Source organism: Sus scrofa, chromosome 5 (assembly GCF_054392235.1).
Source record: "Sus scrofa isolate SSC_HxYL_T2T_F1_AM1 chromosome 5, Sscrofa_HxYL_maternal_Yorkshire_Landrace_v2.0, whole genome shotgun sequence".
In the NCBI taxonomy this organism is placed as follows: Eukaryota; Metazoa; Chordata; class Mammalia; order Artiodactyla; family Suidae; genus Sus; species Sus scrofa.
This window is the reverse complement of record NC_139387.1, coordinates 23,977,978-24,000,876: the sequence shown is the minus strand read 5'-3', so window position 1 is coordinate 24,000,876 and position 22,899 is coordinate 23,977,978. Positions and strand designations below refer to the sequence as shown.

The 22,899-nt window shown below is 36.2% G+C and overlaps 3 protein-coding genes and 1 pseudogene across 3 annotated transcripts in view; 2 read left to right on the top strand and 2 right to left on the bottom strand.

The window, feature by feature from the left end:
• The window catches only part of LOC146403242 (olfactory receptor 6C2-like), a 143,093-nt gene extending 139,718 nt beyond the window's left edge, over positions 1–3,375 (bottom strand). The window contains exon 1 of the mRNA XM_084955869.1: positions 3,249–3,375. The gene's annotated coding sequence lies outside the window, so the exon portion shown is untranslated. The remainder of the gene's footprint in view (positions 1–3,248) is intronic.
• LOC146403237 (olfactory receptor 6C3-like) overlaps positions 1–22,899 on the bottom strand; it is a 555,083-nt gene that overhangs the window by 434,160 nt on the left and 98,024 nt on the right. The window lies entirely within an intron of this gene.
• LOC110258131 (olfactory receptor 6C3) lies at positions 3,348–4,442 on the top strand. Its single transcript, XM_021081291.2, is given in 2 exon segments — positions 3,348–3,904; positions 3,907–4,442. Coding segments are annotated over 2 exon segments (927 nt in total). The 5' UTR covers positions 3,348–3,408; the 3' UTR covers positions 4,338–4,442.
• Positions 14,792–15,738, top strand: LOC146403241 (olfactory receptor 6C1-like; annotated as a pseudogene).

Here is a 22,899-nt window from a genome sequence, read left to right as displayed (position 1 = left end):
GCTAGGGGTCCAGTCGAAGCTACGGCTGCCGGTCTACACCACAGCCACAGCAACGCAGGATCCACGCTGCATCTGTGACCTACACCACAGCTCACGGCAATGCTGAATCTTTATCACAGTGAGCAAGGCAGGGAAGGAACCCGCATCCTCATAGATCCTAGTCAGGTTTGTTAACTGCCGAGCCACGAAGGGAACTCCTGGTAAGTTTTAGTAGTTTAAAATTTTTCTTTATATCTTTCATATAAATTAAGTGGTTTAACTTTATCTAAATATAATGTGCATAATTGAGATTACTTGTATAAACATAACTATATACTATTAAAGCAAAAATATATTTCTGAAAGAAACTATCAAAGAAGTACTTACTTTTATGATAAATATGACTGGTTTAATCAATATCATTTCTAAAGACATCTTTAATTTGCTTAAACTAATGATTTGGGATTTTTCAAAAAGCTTTGCAATCTGTTTCTCCTCTGTCATCGTATATTTGTAATCTAATATCCAAAATACCAATAATAAAGAATAATTCTAAGAGCTCCTCTTCAATGTTTACAAATAGGGTAAATTACAATCCATTTCTAAATATCAGTGCAAATTTCTCCAGGAATCTAAGTTCCCAGGATATCCTACCTATTGTCACTTAGAGAAGTATTATCTTTGTACTTGAAATGAAATACATTGGAGCTGAAATGAAGGCTGAGGTAGTGTCATTCCAAGCTTGGTGAGCAAGATGGTACAATCTTTTGTGCAGAAGTAATGTTATGCAGGCCAGTCGTAATTTTATCTGCTCCATTACAGGGGACTCAGGGGAACTAGTTGATAAGTAAACAAAAGGCAACCATGGAGATTGGTGTTCTCAAGACACCACACAATAAACAATGGCCTGAATTAGTGTATAATTTAGAATAAAATATTTAGGTGATAGTGGCCTGAAGTCAGGGCACAAAAGATATGTAGAACGATTTGTGTTTTCATCACAATCCACAACTTCACAAGTAGAATCAATAACCAAGTCGTAGAGATTAGTTTCTGAATGGCAGCAGACTAAGTCGTGAACAAGTGAGTCTTTCTCTAATCTTAAGGAAAATGTGAAGAATTCATTATGATGTTTTAGACTGGGCCTGAGGTCTCCATTACTCAGCAGCATAGGAGAAGTCAGGCTTGTCTTTAAGTTTTCTATCTTTCCACTGAATGATGGCAGAAAATCTGATCATAATTAGAATCACTACCATTTAATCACTCAATAAGTATTTTTGACAGTATGTATTGGGATCAGGTTAGGTTCTGAGAATAGAGGGGTGTCAAAGACTGCTTTTTACATAATTTTCACTTCTTACAAGAAAGTGTGAGATTTCTACATTGTTTTTGAAATATCAGATTCCCTTTATCTTGTTCAATACAAGCAATATTCTCTACCAGCATTATCATATTACTTACTGCTTTGGTCTGAAAAGGCATTTATAATACTCACAATGATTATTTGAGACATACTTAGTTGATATTTAATTCAGGAGTTCCATAAAACATATAAATAGTTCAAATTAAATGGAAATTGGTATTATCTAATGATCTTAAAATAATAGCAACTTTCTGAGGAAGGATTTTAAAATTACTTTTATTGTTGCTTTGGAGGACAAATGAATTTATTTATGGTAATGATGAAGCAGTACTTAGAACATATTGCAGAAAGAGACTATTAAAAAGAATTTGACTAATGTGCCATAAACATGCTCATCTTTAATTATAAATGTTGCATTTGTATTTATATGGTGTTAATCTGTAAGTGAAAATTTTATTTAAAATAATAAATCATGGACAACCTGTTATTAAATAAAGCTACATGGAAAGTTAATGTACAGGACCTCATCTTAACTTGATTATATCTGCATAGACCCTCCATCCAAATAAGGTCATATCTACAGATTTGAAGATCGGGCGTGAACTTTTTGAAGAGCACGATACAAACCAGTATAGTGCTGAAAACATTCTAAGAACAATTTTAAAAAACAAATTATATCTCCATTGATATAAATATCCTAATCATTTTATTTAACTTAATAGAGGAAATGTTCACTTATTGATTTGTCTTACAATTCCAGTGAAATCACTAATGTTTGACATCTTCCATGACTTACTAGATATGTACACATTTTTAATTTTTATTTTTTTGGAAGGATTTTTATTTTTTCCATTATAGCTGGCCTACAGTGTTCTGCCAATTTATTTTTTCCATTATAGCTGGTCTACAGTGTCATGTCAATTTTCTACTGTATAGCGAAGTGACCCAATTTATTTTTAAGCTTAAAGGTATATGCAGTATTTATCCATTTTTCTTTTCACACTGATACACAAATTGAAAAGTAACAACTTGCCTCAGAACCTAGCTACTCTGTCACCCAGTTTGTAGCCCCATGCATTTTCCATTTGTGCATTCTTCTCTCTTAGCTATTAAGCTTTATGAAAAAAAATACTTTATTCCCTTGTAGTTCTGCCCCACATTTATGTTTCGCATGAGACAACTGATCCAAAAGTATATTTCATAAATGTACAGGAAAGCCTCTCCTGTTCATCCTAACCTGTTCAATTAATTCCCAGCTCTGCTGGATGTACATTCTTTGTATTTGGCTTGCTAAAATCATGACATTACCTTCTCCATATTTCAGACAGCCATATTTTTGCTGTGAATAATAGAATAAGTACAAGCATTGCTTCTCTGCCAGACACCTGCAAAGGTCACACTAAGCAAATGTGATTAAATTTTTCTCTATTTTATGACGATTCTTGGGAAATAGTTTGGAAAATGAAAGTAGAATATCAGAAACCTTAAGAAGCTGTGGAAACATACTATCAACTTCTTCAATAAAACTGGTCTAGAAGTTTAAGAAACAATATTTAAAGAAAGAACTGCCAGGGATATGGCAACATTGGGTATTATGAGTGTAGATTTTCAGATCTCACGTCGCTCTGGTTGCACTAATGGCTTCTTTTTTTGAGTCTTAAGTGTTTTGACCTAAAATGAGAGTCATGCACTGATCTCCTGGGAACAAAGCAAAGTCCAGGCCACATCTCTGCCATATCACAGACCAGGAGGGATTTCTGGAAGCCACTCTCGGCACTCTCAGTAGCCACCTATCTCTCCTCTATAGCGAATCTCCCTTGAGAATGGTTACACATCTTTGTGTCCAAGAGAGGACCTAAATGTTGACTTCTCCAAACAGTCACTTCCATTAATCACAATTACTTACTATTTCATGAGTGATCAAATAATGTGAAATCACAAAAATAGAACCCTTAATGTATCAATGATGATATTGATCTCGATGAATTCTTCTGTTCATCTCCTCCCTTTAATATACTCTCCACCTAAATATCTTTAAAAGAAGAAAAAAAGAGAAAAAGAGAGAAATGAACCACACGGTGATCACAGAGTTTGTCCTCTTAGGCCTTTCGGATGATCCCGACCTTCAGGTTGTGATTCTCCTCTTTTTATTTGTCACATATGTATCAAGTGTCACTGGAAACCTGACCATCATCACCCTGACCCTGGTGGACCCCCATCTACAGACGCCAATGTATTTCTTCCTCCGGAACTTCTCTTTCTTAGAAATCTCCTTTACTACTGCATGTATCCCCAGATTTCTGGGTGCAGTTATCACCAGGGATAAGACTATTTCTTATCACAACTGTGCAGCTCAACTCTTTTTCTTTATTTTCATGGGTGTGACTGAGTTTTACATTCTAACCACCATGTCCTAGGACCACTATGTTGCCATCTGCAAGCCTCTTCATTACACGACCATCATGAACAGGAAACTCTGCATCCTGCTTGTGCTCTGTGCGTGGCTGGGCGGGTTTCTGACCATTTTCCCTCCCCTTATGCTTCTCCTCCAGCTGGACTACTGTGCGTCATTGACCACTTTGCATGTGACTATTTCCCCCTTTTGCAATTGTCTTGCTCAGATACATGGCTCCTAGAAGTAACCGGTTTTTACTTTGCTTTGGTTACCTTGCTGTTCACCTTGGCCCTAGTGATTTTATCTTATATGTACATTATCAGGACTATTTTGAGAATCCCATCTGCCAATCAGAGAAAAAAGGCTTTCTCCACCTGTTCCTCTCACATGATTGTCATTTCCATCTCTTATGGAAGCTGTATATTCATGTATGCTAGTCCCTCGGCCAAAGAAAAGGCATCACTGACAAAAGGAGTAGCTATTCTCAACACCTCTGTTGCCCCCATGCTGAACCCCTTCATCTACACCCTGAGAAACCAGCAAGTAAAACAAGCCTTCAAAGACATGCTCTATAAAGCAGTATTTTCTGCAAGGAAATGAATATTTTGGTTAAAAAAAAAACACACTCTAAAGAGCATACACTCTCTGTATAACTACACTTGCTCTTTTTATTCTCTTCACACTCCGCATTACAGTTAATATATTTTTCCGATCCATTTGTTCCACTTCCATGCCTAGGAGTGTTCACTGCGTTGTTTACTGACATTTGAAAATACAGTAAAAGTTATTTCTCCTTCAGAATTTTGTGGAAATGAAATATATTTCTTTAGTAGATATAATACAAAGTAAAAAATGGTTTTCATTCTGTCAATATCAATCCCTAAAAGGTACACATAATGTCAATTGTACTTCTAACATAGAGTTTCCAAATTAATGTGAAATTTCTTCCATATTTTCAAGATGAATAGTGATAGCTTTTTAAGGTTTAAAGAATCTACCTATTTCATATTGTAGAATACTAAATTCAGTCCATAGATGAAATATGTACAGAGCAGTGCACTTTAAAGGAAGCTTTATTCTTTGTGAAATTGAGTGCATATATTCAAGAGAAATATTGATCAGGATATTGTATATTATTTATAGAACTTCTGTGTTCTCTGTCATTTTTAGAAAATGTTCATTAAACATTTCAAAATACAGTAAAACTAAAATACTGCCACTTTCATGAATTCAATGATCATACTTAATGGCAAATATTCTGAATTCTTTGCCTGGTTTTTATATACGTCCATTTCCTTAGGGTCTATTTTTGGAGATTTATTTTGTTTATTTGATTGGGCTGTTTCCTGTTCCTTCATGTCCCTTGTAACTTGGTGTTGCTCTACACATTTGAGAACCATCACCTCTCGCAATCTTTTTTTTTTTTTTTTTTTTTTTTTTTTGTCTTTTTGAGGGCCCAACCCACAGCACATGGAGGTTCCCAGGCTAGGGGTCTAATTGGAACTGTAGCCTCCGGTCTACACCAGAGCCACAGTAACGCCAGATCCGAGCCACATCTGCCACCTACACCACAGCTTACGACAACACAGATCCTTAACCCTCTGAGCGGCCAGGGATTGAACCCAAAACCTCATGGTTCCTAGTTGGATTCATTTCCGCTGCGCTGCAACGGGAACTCCTCAATCTTTTTTTTTTTTCTTCCCAATCTTTTTAAGCTGGCTTAGTTCAGGGGAAACTATCACCATTCAGCCCACCTAGAGATTCTGAGGGCTTCTCAAATCTTTTCTGAGAATGTGTCTTCTCAGATTGTGTTTCGAGATTCCTAACTAGAAAATTTTGTCCATTTTTTTACGTGGAGCTCATAATCTCTTACTCCCTGTCTTCTGTAACTCAGCTCCTTGAAGCAAAGGCAAATTATGCAGCTCTTTGTTGTTCTCAGTTAGCCCTTAGGCATCTAGAGATGTCAGGTCCCAGAGGGGCTCCATGAGGAGCTAGATAGACATGAGTCCTTCAGGCGACCCTGAAAGGCTCATGTGTGGGACACACATTCCCCACCGCACACAACTCTTTCTCCGCTGGGAAGAGTCACTGAGTTGTACTGACCTCAGTCTGCTCTAAATGGGTCCTCTGGAGCATAACATTTTCCAGAGAATCCTCTTACAGTGTCATAAGCCATACTTTCTTTCAATTACTTCTTTCTAAATTAGTTTTTTGTTTTGTTTTGTTTTGTTTTTTTGGTCTTTTTAGGGCCACACCATCAGCATATGGAGGTTCCTAGGCTAGGGGTCAAATCAGAGATACAGCTGCTGGCCTAGGCCACAGCCACAGCCACAGCAACGCCAGATCCGAGCTACATCTGCGACCTACACCACAGTTCATGGCAGCGCCATATCCTTAACCCACTGAGTGAGGCCAGGAATCGAACTCGCAACCTAGTCGGATTTGTTTCCGCTGCGCCACAGTGGGAACTCATTAAATTAGTTAAATTTAACTTAATGGCCTACAATGTGGTCAGAGTTCTTTATAAGCATTTCTTGTACACTTGGAAATTATATGTAATTGTAGTTGAGTGAAATGTTCTATTTGCATTAGCCAGTATATTCAAGTTCATTAACCACATGATTTAAATCTGTACTTTTACTGTTGCTACCATTACTGAATTATTTACATCTCCCCAAACAACTAGGGAGCTCACTCTTTCTGTTTGTAGTTATGTCATGTTTTTATTTGTAGAAATATTAACCTGTGTTTTTATGCAGACACAAATTTGGGATTATTATATTTTCTTGGACGTAACTTTTTATTATTACAAAAACATCAATTTCTCTCCAGATGAAGTGCACTTTTTTTTTCTGGAAAGTCAGCATTGACTAATATTGGTAACACTATATCAGCATTTAAAAATTATATATATATTGTTTACATGGCATGTATTTTATTAACAATCATTTACTTTCGAGTGGATCCTAGGATATTGTGCAGAATGCCTGTAATCAGCTACCTATTTTTTATATCTTGGTCAGCTAGTTACTAGTTATTCCCAATTGAGGCCAATACATATGGAGAGAGGAAGAGGATGTAATGCAGTAGAAATTTGCTTTGAAGAAGTCTCAGTTCAGAAGCTTTACTGTGCCTTCTGGACCTGCTCAAGCCTGACATCCCAAGCACTATCTCCCTTTGATGAGAGTTTGCTGCCATAAACGACCAGGTTTATGGATCAGAAGGGCCAGTAACACCCAGTTCATTATGGGAGCTCAAACCACATGGTGAATTGACGCCTTATGATTTGGCCTTTGGTCTCTATTGGGAGCCAGTAGCAAGCAAGAAAGTGTTCAAAGGGAGAGTGTTTATCTGCAAAAGGCTGTTCCATAATCACATTTGCGTTATGAATCTCCACTGTGGCAAAGCCTTATAGCATCCCATTTGTCACTGACACTTCAAATGGCATTGGGATTTCTTGGTTATTTGATCCAAGTGGAAGGGCAATGATACCAAAAACAATTCTAAATTTAACATGGAAGAACAAGCATACAATTATAATTAAGAAATCTTGAGAAACAAGAGCAATGTGAGAGGACTGACAACATAAATATGAAAATATTAGGCTAACAACGAAAACATACCTAGGAAAAGAAAGAGAGATCAATGGAGTAAAAAAAGTGACACAAATCTAATTATACTTCATTCCATAGTTTTAACTTTTAAAATTTTCTTATTTACATATTCCAAAGATAAAATTAAATGAGCAAAATGGGGTGAGTCCTTAAAACCAAATATACACAAGTGAACATAGCTTTAAGACAAATTTTTAACCACATAGGGACAAGTAATTTTTTTAAGACAGTATTTTGACCATTGGCCATCAATAGGACGGGGACTGCAAAGAAAAATTAAGTTTATATATATAGTCAGTTTGTTTTTGTAATGATAGTAGTGTGGCAATTCAGAGACTATTTTGTGTGTGTTGTAGAACTGTGTATTGATAGGTTAATGGATTTTTGTTGGAGCTAGGTTTCTTACCATGGAGAAGGAGAGATACAATGTGGTATAAAAGAAGAAGTTGAAAAACTGTGTTATTAGACTGGAATAAGACATGTCAGTGTGACACAATGTTTTTTTTTAATGTATTTCCTTTCTCCATTTCATGGAATTTCCAAGGAGTAATGATAACTCAGTACCAAAGACCACACAAACCATCCAAATCTTGCACTCTGAGTACCATTTCATGCTAAAATAACCTCTGAAAACTGGAGAAATGGGGATTCCAGGTTGATTCCAGGGCTAAACATTTAAAGGACAAGATGAGCTGGAATACCTTCTTGGTCCAAAAAAAATAAGTGCTCAGAAAGTGTAGGAACATGTCAAATGATAAAGGATTCACTTAGAAGGAATTCTAACTGACAGTATTAGGACACTGGAATAACTAATTATAAAAATAGATAATAACATGTTAGGCAGAAAAACACTGCAAATAAATTAGAAAATTTGTAACAGGATTAGAGAAGATAATGCCATTCTTCATGACAAAATTCCAAGTGATAGATGGAGGAGTGGTAGCTTTAGAAAAATAGCCATCATATTAATGTTATGGTATTATATATTGCCATCAATAATTAGGTTAGAGAATAAATAATAATGAATGATTATAGTAGATAAAGATTTCTTAGGAAATGTAATATTTATGCAGTCAGAATATCCCAGCACTGCACAAAATATCACTGCACAGTAATTTTTTTTTTTTTTTGCTCTTTAGTGCACAGTAATTTTTAATTACTCAGGGGAGTGAAGTACCTTTGCAGTGGAGAACTTTATAGTCAAGAACCACAGTGACAAGTTTAATAAATATCCACATTATTAACAGTATAAAGCTGACCCAAAATAGCTCTTAATATGAGGCATTGAGATGTTTCATTGATTCTTACAAATAATACACAGTCTTAGTTATAGTTATAGTGTATTTATCTGCAGTACAATTACTCAGGTTTCCTCCCCGTCTTCCTATTCAGGATTGTGTTGGCAGTACTGTCTTTCAATTTTTTTGAAGTTATGTGCATCAAGAAAATACATAAAATAAGTGTCTAACAAATTTAATTATGAAAAAAATGTGCACGCATGTAGTCAACCAACAGGAAGAATGACAATAGATTATCAGATACCTGGAAGCCCTAATCATGCTGCCTATACTCACTTGGAATATTTTCTTTGAACTCCTTTTTATCAGACCTATTGATATTACTAGTATTAGGACTGATATTGGTTTTTAACTAAATACTTCAGAAGTTTTTTCAATTCTTTGAAATTTTTGATGCTTGGTTTATTTTGAACTAGTTTATGACCCAGAATATGGTTAGCTTTGCAAAATATTACTAGAAAACAAAATAATGTAGGAAAGAATAACATCAGCAAGATGGCAGAATAAGGAGGCTTCAGCCTTATATCCCAAATGAAACATCAATTTAACAACCATCCATAGGAGGGAGTTCCCGTCATGGTGCAGATGAAAGGAATCCAACTAGGAATCATGAGGTTGAGGGTCCAATCCCTGGCCTCGCTCAGTGGGTTAAGGATCCAGCATTGCCGTGAGCTGTGGTGTAGGTGGCAGATGCAGCTCCGATCTGGCATTGCTGTGGCTCTGGTGTAGGCCAGCAGCTATAGCTCAGATTATACCCCTAGCCTGGGAACCTCCAAGTGCCATGGGTGCGGCCCTAAAAAGACAAAAAACCCAAAAAAACCAAACCAAAAAACCAAAAAAGCCAAGCATCCATAGGAGAAAGTACCTTCAGGTGAGTTCTAGCATCGAAGAGAGAGGATATACAACACTGGTGGAGCACAGAAATGAGAAAAGAGACATAACAAAGGTCAGAAGACCATTTTCACATTTTGTGAAGACCTGTTTTTAACTCGCTTGAGCAAATAGCAGGGAGCATGACTGGTGGATTGAAGGGGAGTATGGTGACTTTGGGAAGAAACTGTCAAACTGCCTTCCAAAGTGGCTGTCCCATTTTGCATCCCCACTAGTAATAAATGAGAGTTCCTATTGCTCCACATCCTCACCAGCATTTGATATTGTCAGTGTTCCAGATTTGGCCATTGTAATAGGTGTACAGGAAAGTCTTGCTTTATTTTCCATTTCTCTGATGATTTATGATGTGAACATGTTTTCATATGCTTATTTACCATCTGTGTATCTTCTTTGGGGAATGTCTGTTAAGGTCTTTTGCCTGTGTGTTAATCAGGTTGTTTGTTTCCTTATTGCTGAGTTTTAAGAATTCTTTGGCTATTTTGTATAACACTTGTTTGTCAGATGTTTCTTTTGCAGATATTTCTTCCAGTCATTGCCTTTTAGAGAGACCTTGTATTATTCCTGTATTTTAAATTTTTTGGTGTGTTTGATTGTCCAAAATGTGGTCTATCTTGGTAAATTTTCAGTGTGAGCTTGAGAATAATGTGATTTTTCCTGTTACTGGGTATTTAGAGGTGTCAGTTTTAATCAGTTGGTTGATAACATTGCTGAGTTCTGTGTCCCTATTGATTTTCTATCTGATGGGTATGTTCATTTCTGATCAATGGGTGTTGACATCTCCAACTGTGATAGTGTATTCATCTATGTATTTGCAATTCGATTAGTTTATGCCTCCCATAGTTTATCTGTTGTTAGGTGCATGGTCTTTGAGAATTTTTATGTCTTCTTGGAGAACTCATCCCTTATCAAATGTAACATTGCCACATAAGATCAAGTTATCCCAGTATTTTAATCAGCAAAAGGAAAAAAAAAAAGGCTTATTCTTCAGAGAAATTTTGATTCAGGAAACTCAAGAAACCTCTTCTACAGCCGTCGCACATTTAGATAGTTTCTCATTTAGAGAGTATGCAAAATATCACATATGCTGCTGGCCTACCTCTCATGCCCTTTTGTCTATTTGTACATTACCCCCAAGTTTTCTGTTTCGATATTTGTGCACACGTTGGTAACATGTTTATAAGCTGTAGTGTATTTTCTTCATGGCCCCTGTTGGCACATTTGACTCACTGGAGTATCTCCCATGAGCCCTGGGCATAAATGTAGATGAGACAACATGTGGCTTATGCAGGTTAAAATCCATGCAGAAGTCATGTCCAGAAAGGCCCAAAGTAACTGCATATCTTGCTTCTCTTCAATAGTTTTGCTCTCATAACTACAAAGGAAAATGCATCAAAAAGTCTTAGCTACAGAAATAAAATAATTCCAAATGTGCTAAGATAGACTGATTTTTAAAAGTGCTGGATTTCTTAACCTAAAACTGAAATAGTTGCTGATATTTCTTTTTCATAATTTCAACCAACTGATGTGATGCATTTGTATGACAAATAGAGGTAAGATTGTAAAGCTGAAGCCAATGAAAACTTTCCTTTTCTTAGCACTGATGTATTAATTCTTAGTTCAACTTTTCATCAGGTTCAGTGGAATAATTTGGGGTTGCCGTTTCTTTCTTTGTATATCAAGGGTTATTAAAAATGAGCATAGTTACATTTCCTATTTCTCATACTAACTCGTTTCTTTAGTGATTTTCATAAAATTACTCTGAGTTTGGTCTTACTCATTGAATATAGATTTGATAAGTAGCACATGCTTCAGTTTCAGGCAGAGAAACTCTAGAATTCTAGTTTTATCATTAAATGACTATATGATCTTATTTGTATTAAACTGTCAATGTCAATTTCTCCACCTCAACATAGGGTTATTGTAATGAGTGAATGACAGAGCTTGAGCATTGCTCTCTCAAATGAGTTTCCTCAAAAATGGTTATTATTGTTTCATCGTGGGACTATTTTTCTCAATTATGATACTTGATTTTATTTTTAGGAATAATAAAGATAACAGTACTGTGTGGGAGTACATGCTATAAAATTTTTAAACAACATAATTTTACTTTTAATTTAAATTAGCCTTTACAATAATTCCATGAACTAATTATTCTTATTTTCACAGTGCAAAAAAAAAAAAAAAAACCCTAAAACGCAGAGTTGTATTTTTAATCCATTCCTGTTGTAATGGAAAGCCTAGCGGTTTCTCCAACAACCCCATACATTATAAGTTAAAATTAAATCCTGATGCCGTATTTTTATAAGAATTTCTCCTTTTTAAGTTGAAAATTATCTTCAAATGTAGATACTAGTTAAACTGAGACAATCAGGAAATAGAACTTCTCTATGAAAACCCACAGATTTTGCAAATGATTTAGAAGATTTCACGTTTTCCTTCATTACTCCTATGCAGACTGCTTTGATCTGACTGATTTGATCTGACTCCTCTTTTCCATGAGGAAAAAGCAAATTTTTTTTTCCAGAGGACTCAGAGAAATAGAATTCTGAACTAATTGTAGGAGAATTAATTGTAATTTGAGGCAGTCTTTTTTTGGGGGGGGACGATTTTTTAATAAAAATGCTATGTTTCTCAGATTTTAAAGAGAACCCTCTGTACTTTTTACACTTGTTGCATAAATGGAGACTTCTGCTCCTAGGACTTCTTCTGGCTGCTTGTAATGTGTCTTGAAGAGGCAGTCTTAAGGTAATAATCTGCAAATAACCTGAAATAAACCAATAATCTGTTCTCTTCTGTGACAAATTGACCCAGCATAAAAACCTAACACCAAGCAAAAGAACGTCATGTCAGAGAGAAGGACAGAGACTTGGAAAACCTTGAGCTAATATTGAGGGTGCAAATTGCCTTGAGGCTATACATGTTCACAACATTTCTTATGACTTCTTAGGGTCTTAATATAAGAAAAGAGAGTTTAGTACACATAGAGAATGTGGGAAGATAATTTAAGTTTCCAATTATACCATGGAATTTAGGGAGCCTCCCACTTCTCATAATTTAAATAAAATTAGGAAAAACAATCTCCTAATCTTTAGTGATCATTTAAATAATGTTGTTTCTTTAAATTAGACAATGTGGGGGACACCATTGTTCTTTTCTCTAAGAGGACATCCTTACAATTGACTGTGGAATGGAGGAAATGTCCTGAAAATCATTTCCAGTTGTTTGATTTTACACAATGGCAAGCATTTGCTTATTGAGGAGGTGAAGTCTCCCTTTCAGTGAGCTACAAGCCTGATTCAACAATGAGATATCCAAGACATTCAAATTCTTTAAGAAGAAAGATACAGGAAGGAATATAAAGCTTGGGATCAGAAGTTCCACAGACGAGGAAAACAATGTGGATGGGTAGGTAGGAAAGAAAATCTGAAATGATGCCTTAGAGACTTGGCTGTGTTCTTCATTACTTCACCCAGACACCCCAGGAGTGGTTGACAGATCACATCCCAGAAATGATTAGAGAACAGAGTCAACCACAGCTGTTGGTCACAGAGGATTTTCATTTGAGAACAATGACTTTCATGTTTATAAATGTCCATTATATACTTGAATTTCAATAAATTTGTTTACGGAGTATGTAATTGTGATGTCTGTTTTTCTTGTAAGTGTTCTTAAGACTTCTCTCGTCCCTGAGGAATATCAAAATAAAAAAAATGTTCATTTTTTTGTAAATCTCACATGCTTTCCCATTAGCATTGTCCACCATATGTCTTAGCTAGAATTTTCCTTAAGTTGGCAGGAGGAATACTTTTTGCTATAAAGTGAAGTGAGTGAAAAAAAGGGCTCAGGATTTTAAGGGGAGAAAAATCACGAGAAATTTCAGAGTATTATGATGCATTGCACACTACAAATCATCAAACCTATATCTTGAAATTAAATATTCTATCGCAAAAAGTTCTCTCCTGACACTGTAATGTAAGCTGTACTTGTTAATGAGAATTCACAGAATGAGTGATAGTAAAATGAACTGGTTCATATACAGAGGGCACTCTTCCTATCTTTCGACTTTAATGGTATCATCCTTACTGCTTCACTAAGATAAAATAAAAGGCTTCCATTATTATTTCGTGGCCTACTCCAATACACTGACAGTATAGAGCCTCTGTTAAGTGAATGCTGTTGTATATAAATGGGAAAATATAAAGATATTTAGGGAGTTGTCTTGCAGTGCAGAGGGTTAAGGATCCAGTGTTTCACTGCAGCTGCTTGGGCTCCTGCTATGGTGTAGGTTCAGTCCTTGGACTGGGAACTTCCATATGCCATGGGTGTGGCCAATAAATAAATAAATAAATAAATAAATAGCATAGAAAGCCTGTATATATACAGAGACAGAGGGAGAGAAAGGGGTGCTGGAATTACTGATATCATTTAGATGGTAGACGTTTTCAAGAAAATACGTTCTCTGAAAAGTAGTGTCTAAGTTCAGATATCCATACAATTTTGTTTCCTTAGCCCATGACACAGATCCAGTCTGCTCAGTGTGCACTCTGCCTCCTCTCTACTCTGGACTGTCTAACACCTGATGGTGTCATGGTAATGAGCCCCTGGCTTCAGGTGAGAAGAACTAGGTTGGGAAGGTGAATGTGAATCAAAGCAGATACTTCAAAATCGGTCACATAGTTAAATTTTAACTCCAGTGACTTTCATATTAAAGGCATATCCATGTGAGTGACTGTTCTCTTGGCATATTTGGCTTTTCTGTGTTATACCTGCAAATAATAATACAAAAAATTAGGTGACAGAACCTAGGAAATGAGATGCCTTTACTGGGGTTGAAGAAAAGACAAAGACGTTTCCAGTGGGAAGGATATCCTTAGGGGAGGCTTATTAGTCAACAGTAGAATTTCTAGTCTGTATTTCAAATACTTAGAAAGCCTCAGTAAAAATCCCTGCTCTTCCCATTGTGGGTATGTGATTTGGATAAGCTTCTTAAAAATCTTTTTAGGCTGGTTCCAATCTGTAAAATAGGGGGTTTATTAAAAAAAAATTACATGTGAAACACAGAGCCTGACATACAGTAAAAGCTTACTTTAAAACAAGTTATCTATTTCCATTAAATTGTTTCTAAATCTCTTAATTTAGCTTGGCATAATAAGTTTACTTCTGAAGACAAATCTCAGTGTTATCCATGGACAACCTCCTTTTCTTTAAGTCTTTTCTTTGTGCCGCCTCTAATAGGTTATACAAGAGAAGAGCAAAAATGGGAAACTACACAGTAGTAACAGAGTTTATCCTCCTGGGACTGTCAGATGACCCACAGCTTCAGGTTGTGGTCTTTGTCTTTCTGCTCATCACCTACCTGCTCAGCATCACTGGGAACCTGACCATCATCACCCTGACCCTGCTGGATTCCCACCTCCAGACCCCCATGTATTTCTTCCTCAGAAACTTCTCCTTACTAGAGGTGTCATTCACAACTGTCACTATACCCAGGTTCCTGAGCACCATTATTACAGGAGATAAAACCATTTCCTTTAATGATTGCATGGCTCAGTTATTTTTTTTAATTCTTTTAGGAGTCGCTGAATTTTACCTTTTGGCCGCCATGTCCTATGACCGTTATGTTGCCATCTGCAAACCTCTGCATTACTTGGCCATCATGAATCAAAGAGTCTGTGTGCTCCTTGTCTTCTCTTCATGGCTAGTTTCATTCTTAATCATATTCCCATCACTCATGTTGCTCTTAAACCTTGATTACTGCAAGTCTAATATTATTGACCATTTTACCTGTGATTATTTTCCCCTCTTGCAACTTTCTTGTTCAGATACAAAATTCCTAGAAATAATGGGGTTTTCTTATGCTGTGTTTACTATGATGTTCACTTTGGCTTTGATATTTCTGTCCTACATATATATATCATCAGAACGATTGTGAGAATTCCTTCTACTAGTCAGAGGACAAAGGCCTTTTCCACGTGTTCTTCCCACATGATTGTCATCTCCACCTCTTATGGCAGCTGCATTTTTATGTATATTAAACCCTCAGCAAAAGACAGGGTGTCTCTGAGCAAGGGAGTGGCCATGCTAAACACCTCAGTAGCCCCCATGCTGAACCCTTTTATTTATAGCCTAAGGAATCAGCAGGTCAAGAGAGGCTTCATGGACTTGGCAAGGAAGGTTGCATTTTTCTCCAGGAAATGAAAAAATAAAAGAGCTGTTTCATATTTTAGAGGCATAATGAAGAGCAGTTAAATGAAAATTTGGGCTTTCAAAATACTTTAATTTCCACATAGTCTCCTAGAGTTATTTTTCATTGCTTATATTTTATTGCCAGCAGGTTACCAAGGATATTTGCATATATCTTTTTTTTCTTTTTTCCTTTTAAATTCTAATTCTTCTCATATAAGTTATTTTTCATTTTTTTTTTCCATTCAAATTCTCTTCCTTCTCTCATGCACTTTCCTTCCTTTGTGCTGGTCTTTCTAGTCTGTAACTATGAGACTGGCCTCATTTCCTTCTTTGAATTTTTTTTTTTTTTTAATGGCAGCACCCAGGGCATATAGAAATTCCTGTGCAAGGGATTAAATTTGAGCCACAGCTGTAGCACCACTGGATCCTTTAACCCACTGCACTAGGCCAGGGATCAAACCTGCACCTCACAGCAACCTGAGCCGCTGCAGCGGGATTCTTAATACACTGTGCCACAGTGGGAGCTCTAAAGTATTTTTTATTTTCTTTTTTTTTTCCACAAAAATTCTTATAAAATTATAGAAAGATAGGAATTATAAAAAGGAGTACACAAGAGAGAACTGTGTTTTATGAATTCATGGGAAAAATTCTTTCCAGAAATTTCAGAAATATTAGGTTATGTTTATCTTTACCTTTACTACGCAAAGACTGTAAACATTGTCTGACAGTCGTACTAGGATATTACCGATACTGTCCTCTCCACAGTGTGGTCACTTAGTTACTATGTGAAAATCAGTACAATTAAAAGATAATGTAAGTGTATTTTCTTGAGAAATCAAACTCTTTTTCATTACGCATTTTAAAATATTCTGTGCCATATAATTTATCAATTCAAAAATATATTATGAATACATATTTGCTTAGGGAAAACTGTGAAGTAGCACCCTGTCCCTTTCTTTGGAATTCCATAATTAACATATACGGTAACAATTCTTTAAAAACCCCAAAGAAATAAATATATTGGGTACCAAATATGACTATACTTTCTGTGAATTCAGTTGTATTTTAAATGCTTGATGTTAAGTTGGCCCTTTTGATAATCAATATCTAAGGGTTTTTAGGAGTTCCCATCATGGCTCAGTGGTTAATGTACCTGACTAATATCCATGCGGACATGGGTTGGATCCCTGGCCTCGCTCAGTGCGTTAAGGATCTGGTTTTGCCATGAGCTGCGGTGTAGATTGCAGACTCAGCTCGGATCCCACATTGCTGTGGCTGTGGTGTGGGCCAGCGGCTACAGCTCCGATTCAGCCCCTAGCCTGGGAACCTCCATATGCCATTAGTGCAACCCTAAAAGAAAGAAAGAAAGAAAAAAGCTAAGGGTTTTTATAACTTTCTCATACTTACAGCTATCTTGAGATAATTGTTTACACATACAATTCATTTACTCACTTACCTAAAAGGCAAGCCTAAGTAATAGGAATAAAGAAGCTAACAATGGCAAAGTTTTACTGAATGTATGATTGAGATTCTTTTGTTAGCAAAATCTTATGTTCACTCCGTTTTTTTAAATTACTCAGATGAATTTATCACATCTGTAGTTGTATAATGATCATAACAATCCAATTTCACAGGATTTCCATCCCATAACCCAAGCACATCCCCCCACCCCCCAAACTGTCTCCTCCAGAGACCATAAGTTTTTCAATGTCTGTGAGTCAGCATCTGTTCTGCAAAGAAGTTCCATCTGTCCTTTTTTCAGATTCCACATGTCAGTGATAGCATTTGATGTTGGTGTCTCATTGTATAGCTGACTTCACTTGCATGATAATTTCTAGGTCCATCCATGTTGCTAAACATGCTGGTATTTCGTTCTTTTTAATGGCCGAGTAATATTCCATTGTGTATATGTGCCCATTTTCTTGATCCATTCCTCTGTAGATGGATATTTAGGTTGTTTCCATGTCCTGGCTATTGAAAAGAGTGCTGCAGTGAACATTGGCGTACATGTGTCTTTGTGAGTCGTGGTTTTCTCTGGATAGATGCCCAGGTGTGGGATTGCTAGATCAAATGGTAGTTCTCTGTTTCGTTTTCTGAGGAATCTCCATACTGCTTTCCACAGTGGTTGCACCAATTTACAATCCCACCAACAGTGTACGAGGGTTCCTTTTTCTCCAGACCCTCTCTAGCACCTCTTGTTTGTGGACTTTTGGATGATGGCCATTCTGGCTGGTGTAAGGTGGTACCTCAGAGTGGTTTTGATTGGCATTTCTCTAATAATGAGTGATGTTGAACATCTTTTCATGTGTATTTTGGACATCTGTATATCTTCTTTGGCGAACTGTCTGTTTAGATCTTCTGCCCATTTTTGGATGCGGTTGTTTGTTTTTTGGTATGGAGCTGCAGAAGGTGTTTATAAATTTTGGAGATGAATCCCTTGTCAGTGGATTCACTTGCAAAGATTTTCTCGCATTGTGTGGGTTGTCTTTTTGTGTTGTTTAGGGTTTCCGTTGCTGTGCAGAAACTTTGAAGTTTGATTAGGTCCCATTTGTTTATTTTTGTTTTTATTGTCAGTAGTCTGATAGGTGGATCTGAGAAGATGTTGCTGTCGTTTATGTCAGAGAGTGTTTGGCCCATGTTTTCCTCTAAGATTTGATAGTGTCTGGTCTTATATCTAGGTCTTGAATCCATTTGGAGTTTATTTTTTGTGTATGGTGTTAGGGAGTGTTCTAATTTCATTCTTTTCCATGTGGCTGTCCAGTTTTCCAGGCAGCACTTACTGAACAAGCTGTCCTTTCTCCAATGTATATCCTTGGCTCCTTTGCCGTAGATGAGTTGGCTGTAGGTGCGTGAGTTGAATTCTGGGCTTTATATCCTGTTCCACTGATGTATATTTCTGTCTTTGTGCCAGTACCATGTGGTTTTGATGACTGTTGCTTTGTAGCATAGTGTGAAGTTCGGGAGGCTGATTCCTCCAGCTCCATTTTTCTTTTTCAGGATGTCTTTGGCTACTCTGGGTCTTGTGTGCTTCCAAACAAACTTGAAAATATTTTGTTTGAGTTCTGTGAAAAATGTCCTTGGTAATTTGATAGGGATTGCATTGAATCTGTAGATTGCCTTAGGTAGTATAGTCATTTGGATAATATTAAATCCACCAATCCATGAGCGTGGTATATCTTTCCATCTATTTGTGTCATCTTTGATTTCTTTCATCAGTGGTTTATAGTTTTCAGAGTACAGGTCTTTCGTCTCTTTAGGTAGGTTTACTCCTAGGTATTTTATTCTTTTGGATGTGATGGTAAACGGGATTGCTTCCCTAATTTGTTTTGCTGCTCTTTCATTGTTAGTGTATAGAAATACCATCGATTTCTGTGTGTTAATTTTGTATCCTGTGACTTTGCCAAATTCGTGGATGAGCTCTAACAGTTTTCGGGTAGAGTCTTTAGGGTTCTCTAGGTATAGTATCATGCCATCTGCAAATAGGGGTAGTTTTACTTCTTCCTTTCCAATGTGGATTCCTTTTATTTCTTTTACTTCTCTGATTGCCATGGCTAGGACTTCCAAAACTAGGTTGAAGAGTAGTGGTGAGAGTGGACATCCTTGTCTTGTTCCTGATCTCAGGGGGAATTCTTTCAGCTTTTCACCATTGAGAATGATGTTTGCTGTGGGTTTGTCACATATGGCCTTTATCATGTTGAGGTAGGTTCCTACTATGCCCACTTTCTGAAGGGTCTTTTTCAGAAATGGGTGTTGGATTTTGTCAAAGGCTTTTTCTGTGTCTATTGAGAGGATCGTATGGTTTTTATTCTTCAGTTTGTTAATGTGGTATATCACACTGATGGATTTGTAGATATTGAAGAATCCTTGCATCCCTGGGATAAATCCCACTTGATCATGATGTACAATCGTTTTAGTGTATTGTTGGATACGGTTTGCTAGTATTTGTTGAGGATTTTTGCATCAATGTTAATCAGTGAAATTGGCCTGTAGTTTTCTTTTTTTGTGGTATTTTTGTCTGGTTTTGGTATCCGGGTGATGGTGGCCTCATAGAATGAGTTTGGGAGTATTCCGTCCTCTGCAATTTTTTGAAATAGTTTTAGAAGGATAGGTATTAGCTCTTCTAAATGTTTGATAGAATTCACCTGTGAAGCCATCTGGTCCTGGACTTTTGTTTGTTCACTCTATTTTAAGTGTCATAGTATGGCATTGTGTTGGAAAATGTGCTGATGATTTTAATTTATATAATGATCATACAAGATAATGTAGTTCTGGTCCCGAAGTATTATTTTTCTGTTTTCCATGAAGTCAAAAACTGAAATAATAATGAAGATTATAGGAGTTCCTGTTGTGGCGCAGCAGAAACGAATCTGACCAGGAACCACGAGGTTGAGGGTTCTATTCCTGGCCTTGCTCAGTGGGTTAAGGATCTGGCATTGCCATTGCACTGTGGTGTAGGTTGCACATGCCTTCGATCTGACATGGTATGGCTGTGGCTGTGTCCTGCAGCTGTAGATCCTATTCAATCCTTAGCCTAGAAACCTCCAAATGCTGCAGGTGCAACCCTAATAAGCACACACACACACACACACACACACGCACACACACACACACACAGAAGATCTCTCAAAAATATACTAAATTTTTAAAACCAATTTTCTTAAAAAGAAAGGCTATAATTGTGATTAGTTGAGCCAAATTCTTCCTAATATTCATGTACTATACTTAACTGAGAGACTCATTTAGAATCTGCCGAAAAGCAAAGATGAGAACTTATAATAAAATACTGAAGAGATTTCCAGTTTGCAGGAATGTCATGAAATTACTTCCTTTATGCTGAAACTATCATTTCTAAGCTTAACTGGAAACATTTGAAAATATTGTCATTTAGCCTTGATAGATAATTGTGGCCTCTTAATCACTCAATAAAATAGACCAGAAAGTGCAGATAGGTTTAAACCTGGGAATGAAAAGAATTGTAAAATTATCACAAAAGATATGCGGAAATTTAATTTGATATTATCATACGATTCACCTCTCTGAATAACCCTATATACAGCCTCCTTAGTGGTTATTATAAATGTTTGGACTCTGCATGAGCATTTTGATTATCAGTATCAGAGGTCAACCAACTTTCTGTAAAGGGCAATATATTAATAATATGGACTTTGCAAACCATAGTGTCTGATGCAATTACTACTCCCCGTCTGTAGTGTGAATGCAGCTCTAATGTGTAAATGAAGGGGCTTAAGTGTGTTCCAATAAACCTTTTAATAAAAATAGGTGCTGAGCCAAATTTGGCCCATGGATCAGTTTGCCCCCAGACCCCCATCCTAGACTTTCCCATAAACATTGACCATATGTTCTTTCTCATTTAATATAAGGTAATTTCACTAAAATTTGAAAATTCGACAACAGATATAAGATTTTAAAATTTAAGTCCAACTTTTTTTTTTATTAGGAATGTGAATGAAAGCAATCTTATAAAATATTGAGGTTAACATTTCTAACTCGTTTTTGGACTTCTGTGTTGTCTTTGGTATCAAAAGATAACATGAGAGGTGAAAAATCACCAGCAATTTGACTCATAAATTAGAAGGTATAGTACAAAGAAAAATAAGCAAAATGACCATTTCCTGTTATATATGATTTTATCTCAAAGATAATTTATCTTTAGAAAATCTATTTGTGGAATTTACTGCATTAAAATATTAAAGAAGAAAAATAAAGGTTAAAAAAAGCAAATCACACATCCTCTGATAAAATGCAGTGGTCAACTCATGATTTTTGAAAGTCTCTTAGTGAAATAGAACAAAACATTGTTTCGGTAGTATGAAAGATCGGAATATATCATCACAAGTAGATATGCTTTTTGCTCCTTGTTTGGTTTTAATTTGAACAAGTCAACAAAAAAACCTAATATTTTGGGACAGTTGGATATATATGAGTATGTGCAAGGGAAAAAATGATATCAAAGTGTTTTTTTTTTTTTTTTGTTAAATTTGCTAGCCTTGAAATTGCATCTTGGTTAAGAGAAAAAAAAAAAAAGCCCAAAACATGTATTTTAGTAATTCGTACTGAAGATACACAGGAGTGAAATGGTATGCTGTTTAAATTCTGGTTTAAAATATATTAAAATTAAAAAAAACTTTTAAAAAAACAGGTAAAGCAGATATAAAAAGTCTTCATATGTGTTGAATCTACTTGATCAGTACATGAAACTTATTTCTCTAGTTCTCTATCCTAGTGTATATTTGAAAATATTCATAATTTTTTAATTATAGCAAGCATCATTCTTAATGTTTTAAACTGTATTAACTGCCTTGGTGAAATCAGTTCCAAAATGATAAGTCTCTGCTTTTATTCAGTACTCTGCTGGAGGTTCTGTCCAGGGTACTAGCATAAGAAAAATATGTTTAAAAATATTGGAAAAGGGGAAAAAGCATCTTTCTTTGCAACAACATGATTTTATTTAAAATTACAGTAGCTCCCCACTTCCAATGCTTTTCAGTTTCTCTTCCTTTGCAAGATACTTATTAATGTATGGAATACAATGGAACTTACGAGTCAATGAGCGTCATGCTTTCTGTCTATATCTCTCACATTTTCACCCCATGGAAGCAGGATCTTTGTCTACTTTGTAGACAGAGTGGTGCTGGAGCTGCCTAGGCTGCATCCTGTGAGCCAGTTGTGGATGTGTCTCCTCGCCTCTGCCTTCTGCAAGGGCACATTGGTAGCTTGAAATCTGCCATGGTGGGAGGCTTTGCTTTTGTTTTTGTATCCAAATAGAGTTTTTTCATATTTTTATCAAATTCTTTAAGAGTAACGCATGTGGCAATCAATTTTTGAGATTTTATTGGCTACCAGGAATTGACTGTACACTTAAATTATTTAAATGTACTTATTTATTCAGAAATATCTATTGAGTACACACGCATGGCAGATGTCTGTTTTAAATGAGTAGTATTAGTCAATTCTGGTAAATGTCTAACTGCCTTTTAAGGGGTGGAGGTGAGGGGCTGATTTGTAGGGTTTGTCAATTTCTGTGATATAAAGTCAACATTCAAAGGATATAAGCACACTAACTCTCCTGATGAAAAGTCCAGAATTTCTGGGAGAAAAAAAATGTGGATTCCTTATACAGTCATAGAAGAGTTAAATCTGAATTGAATTTCC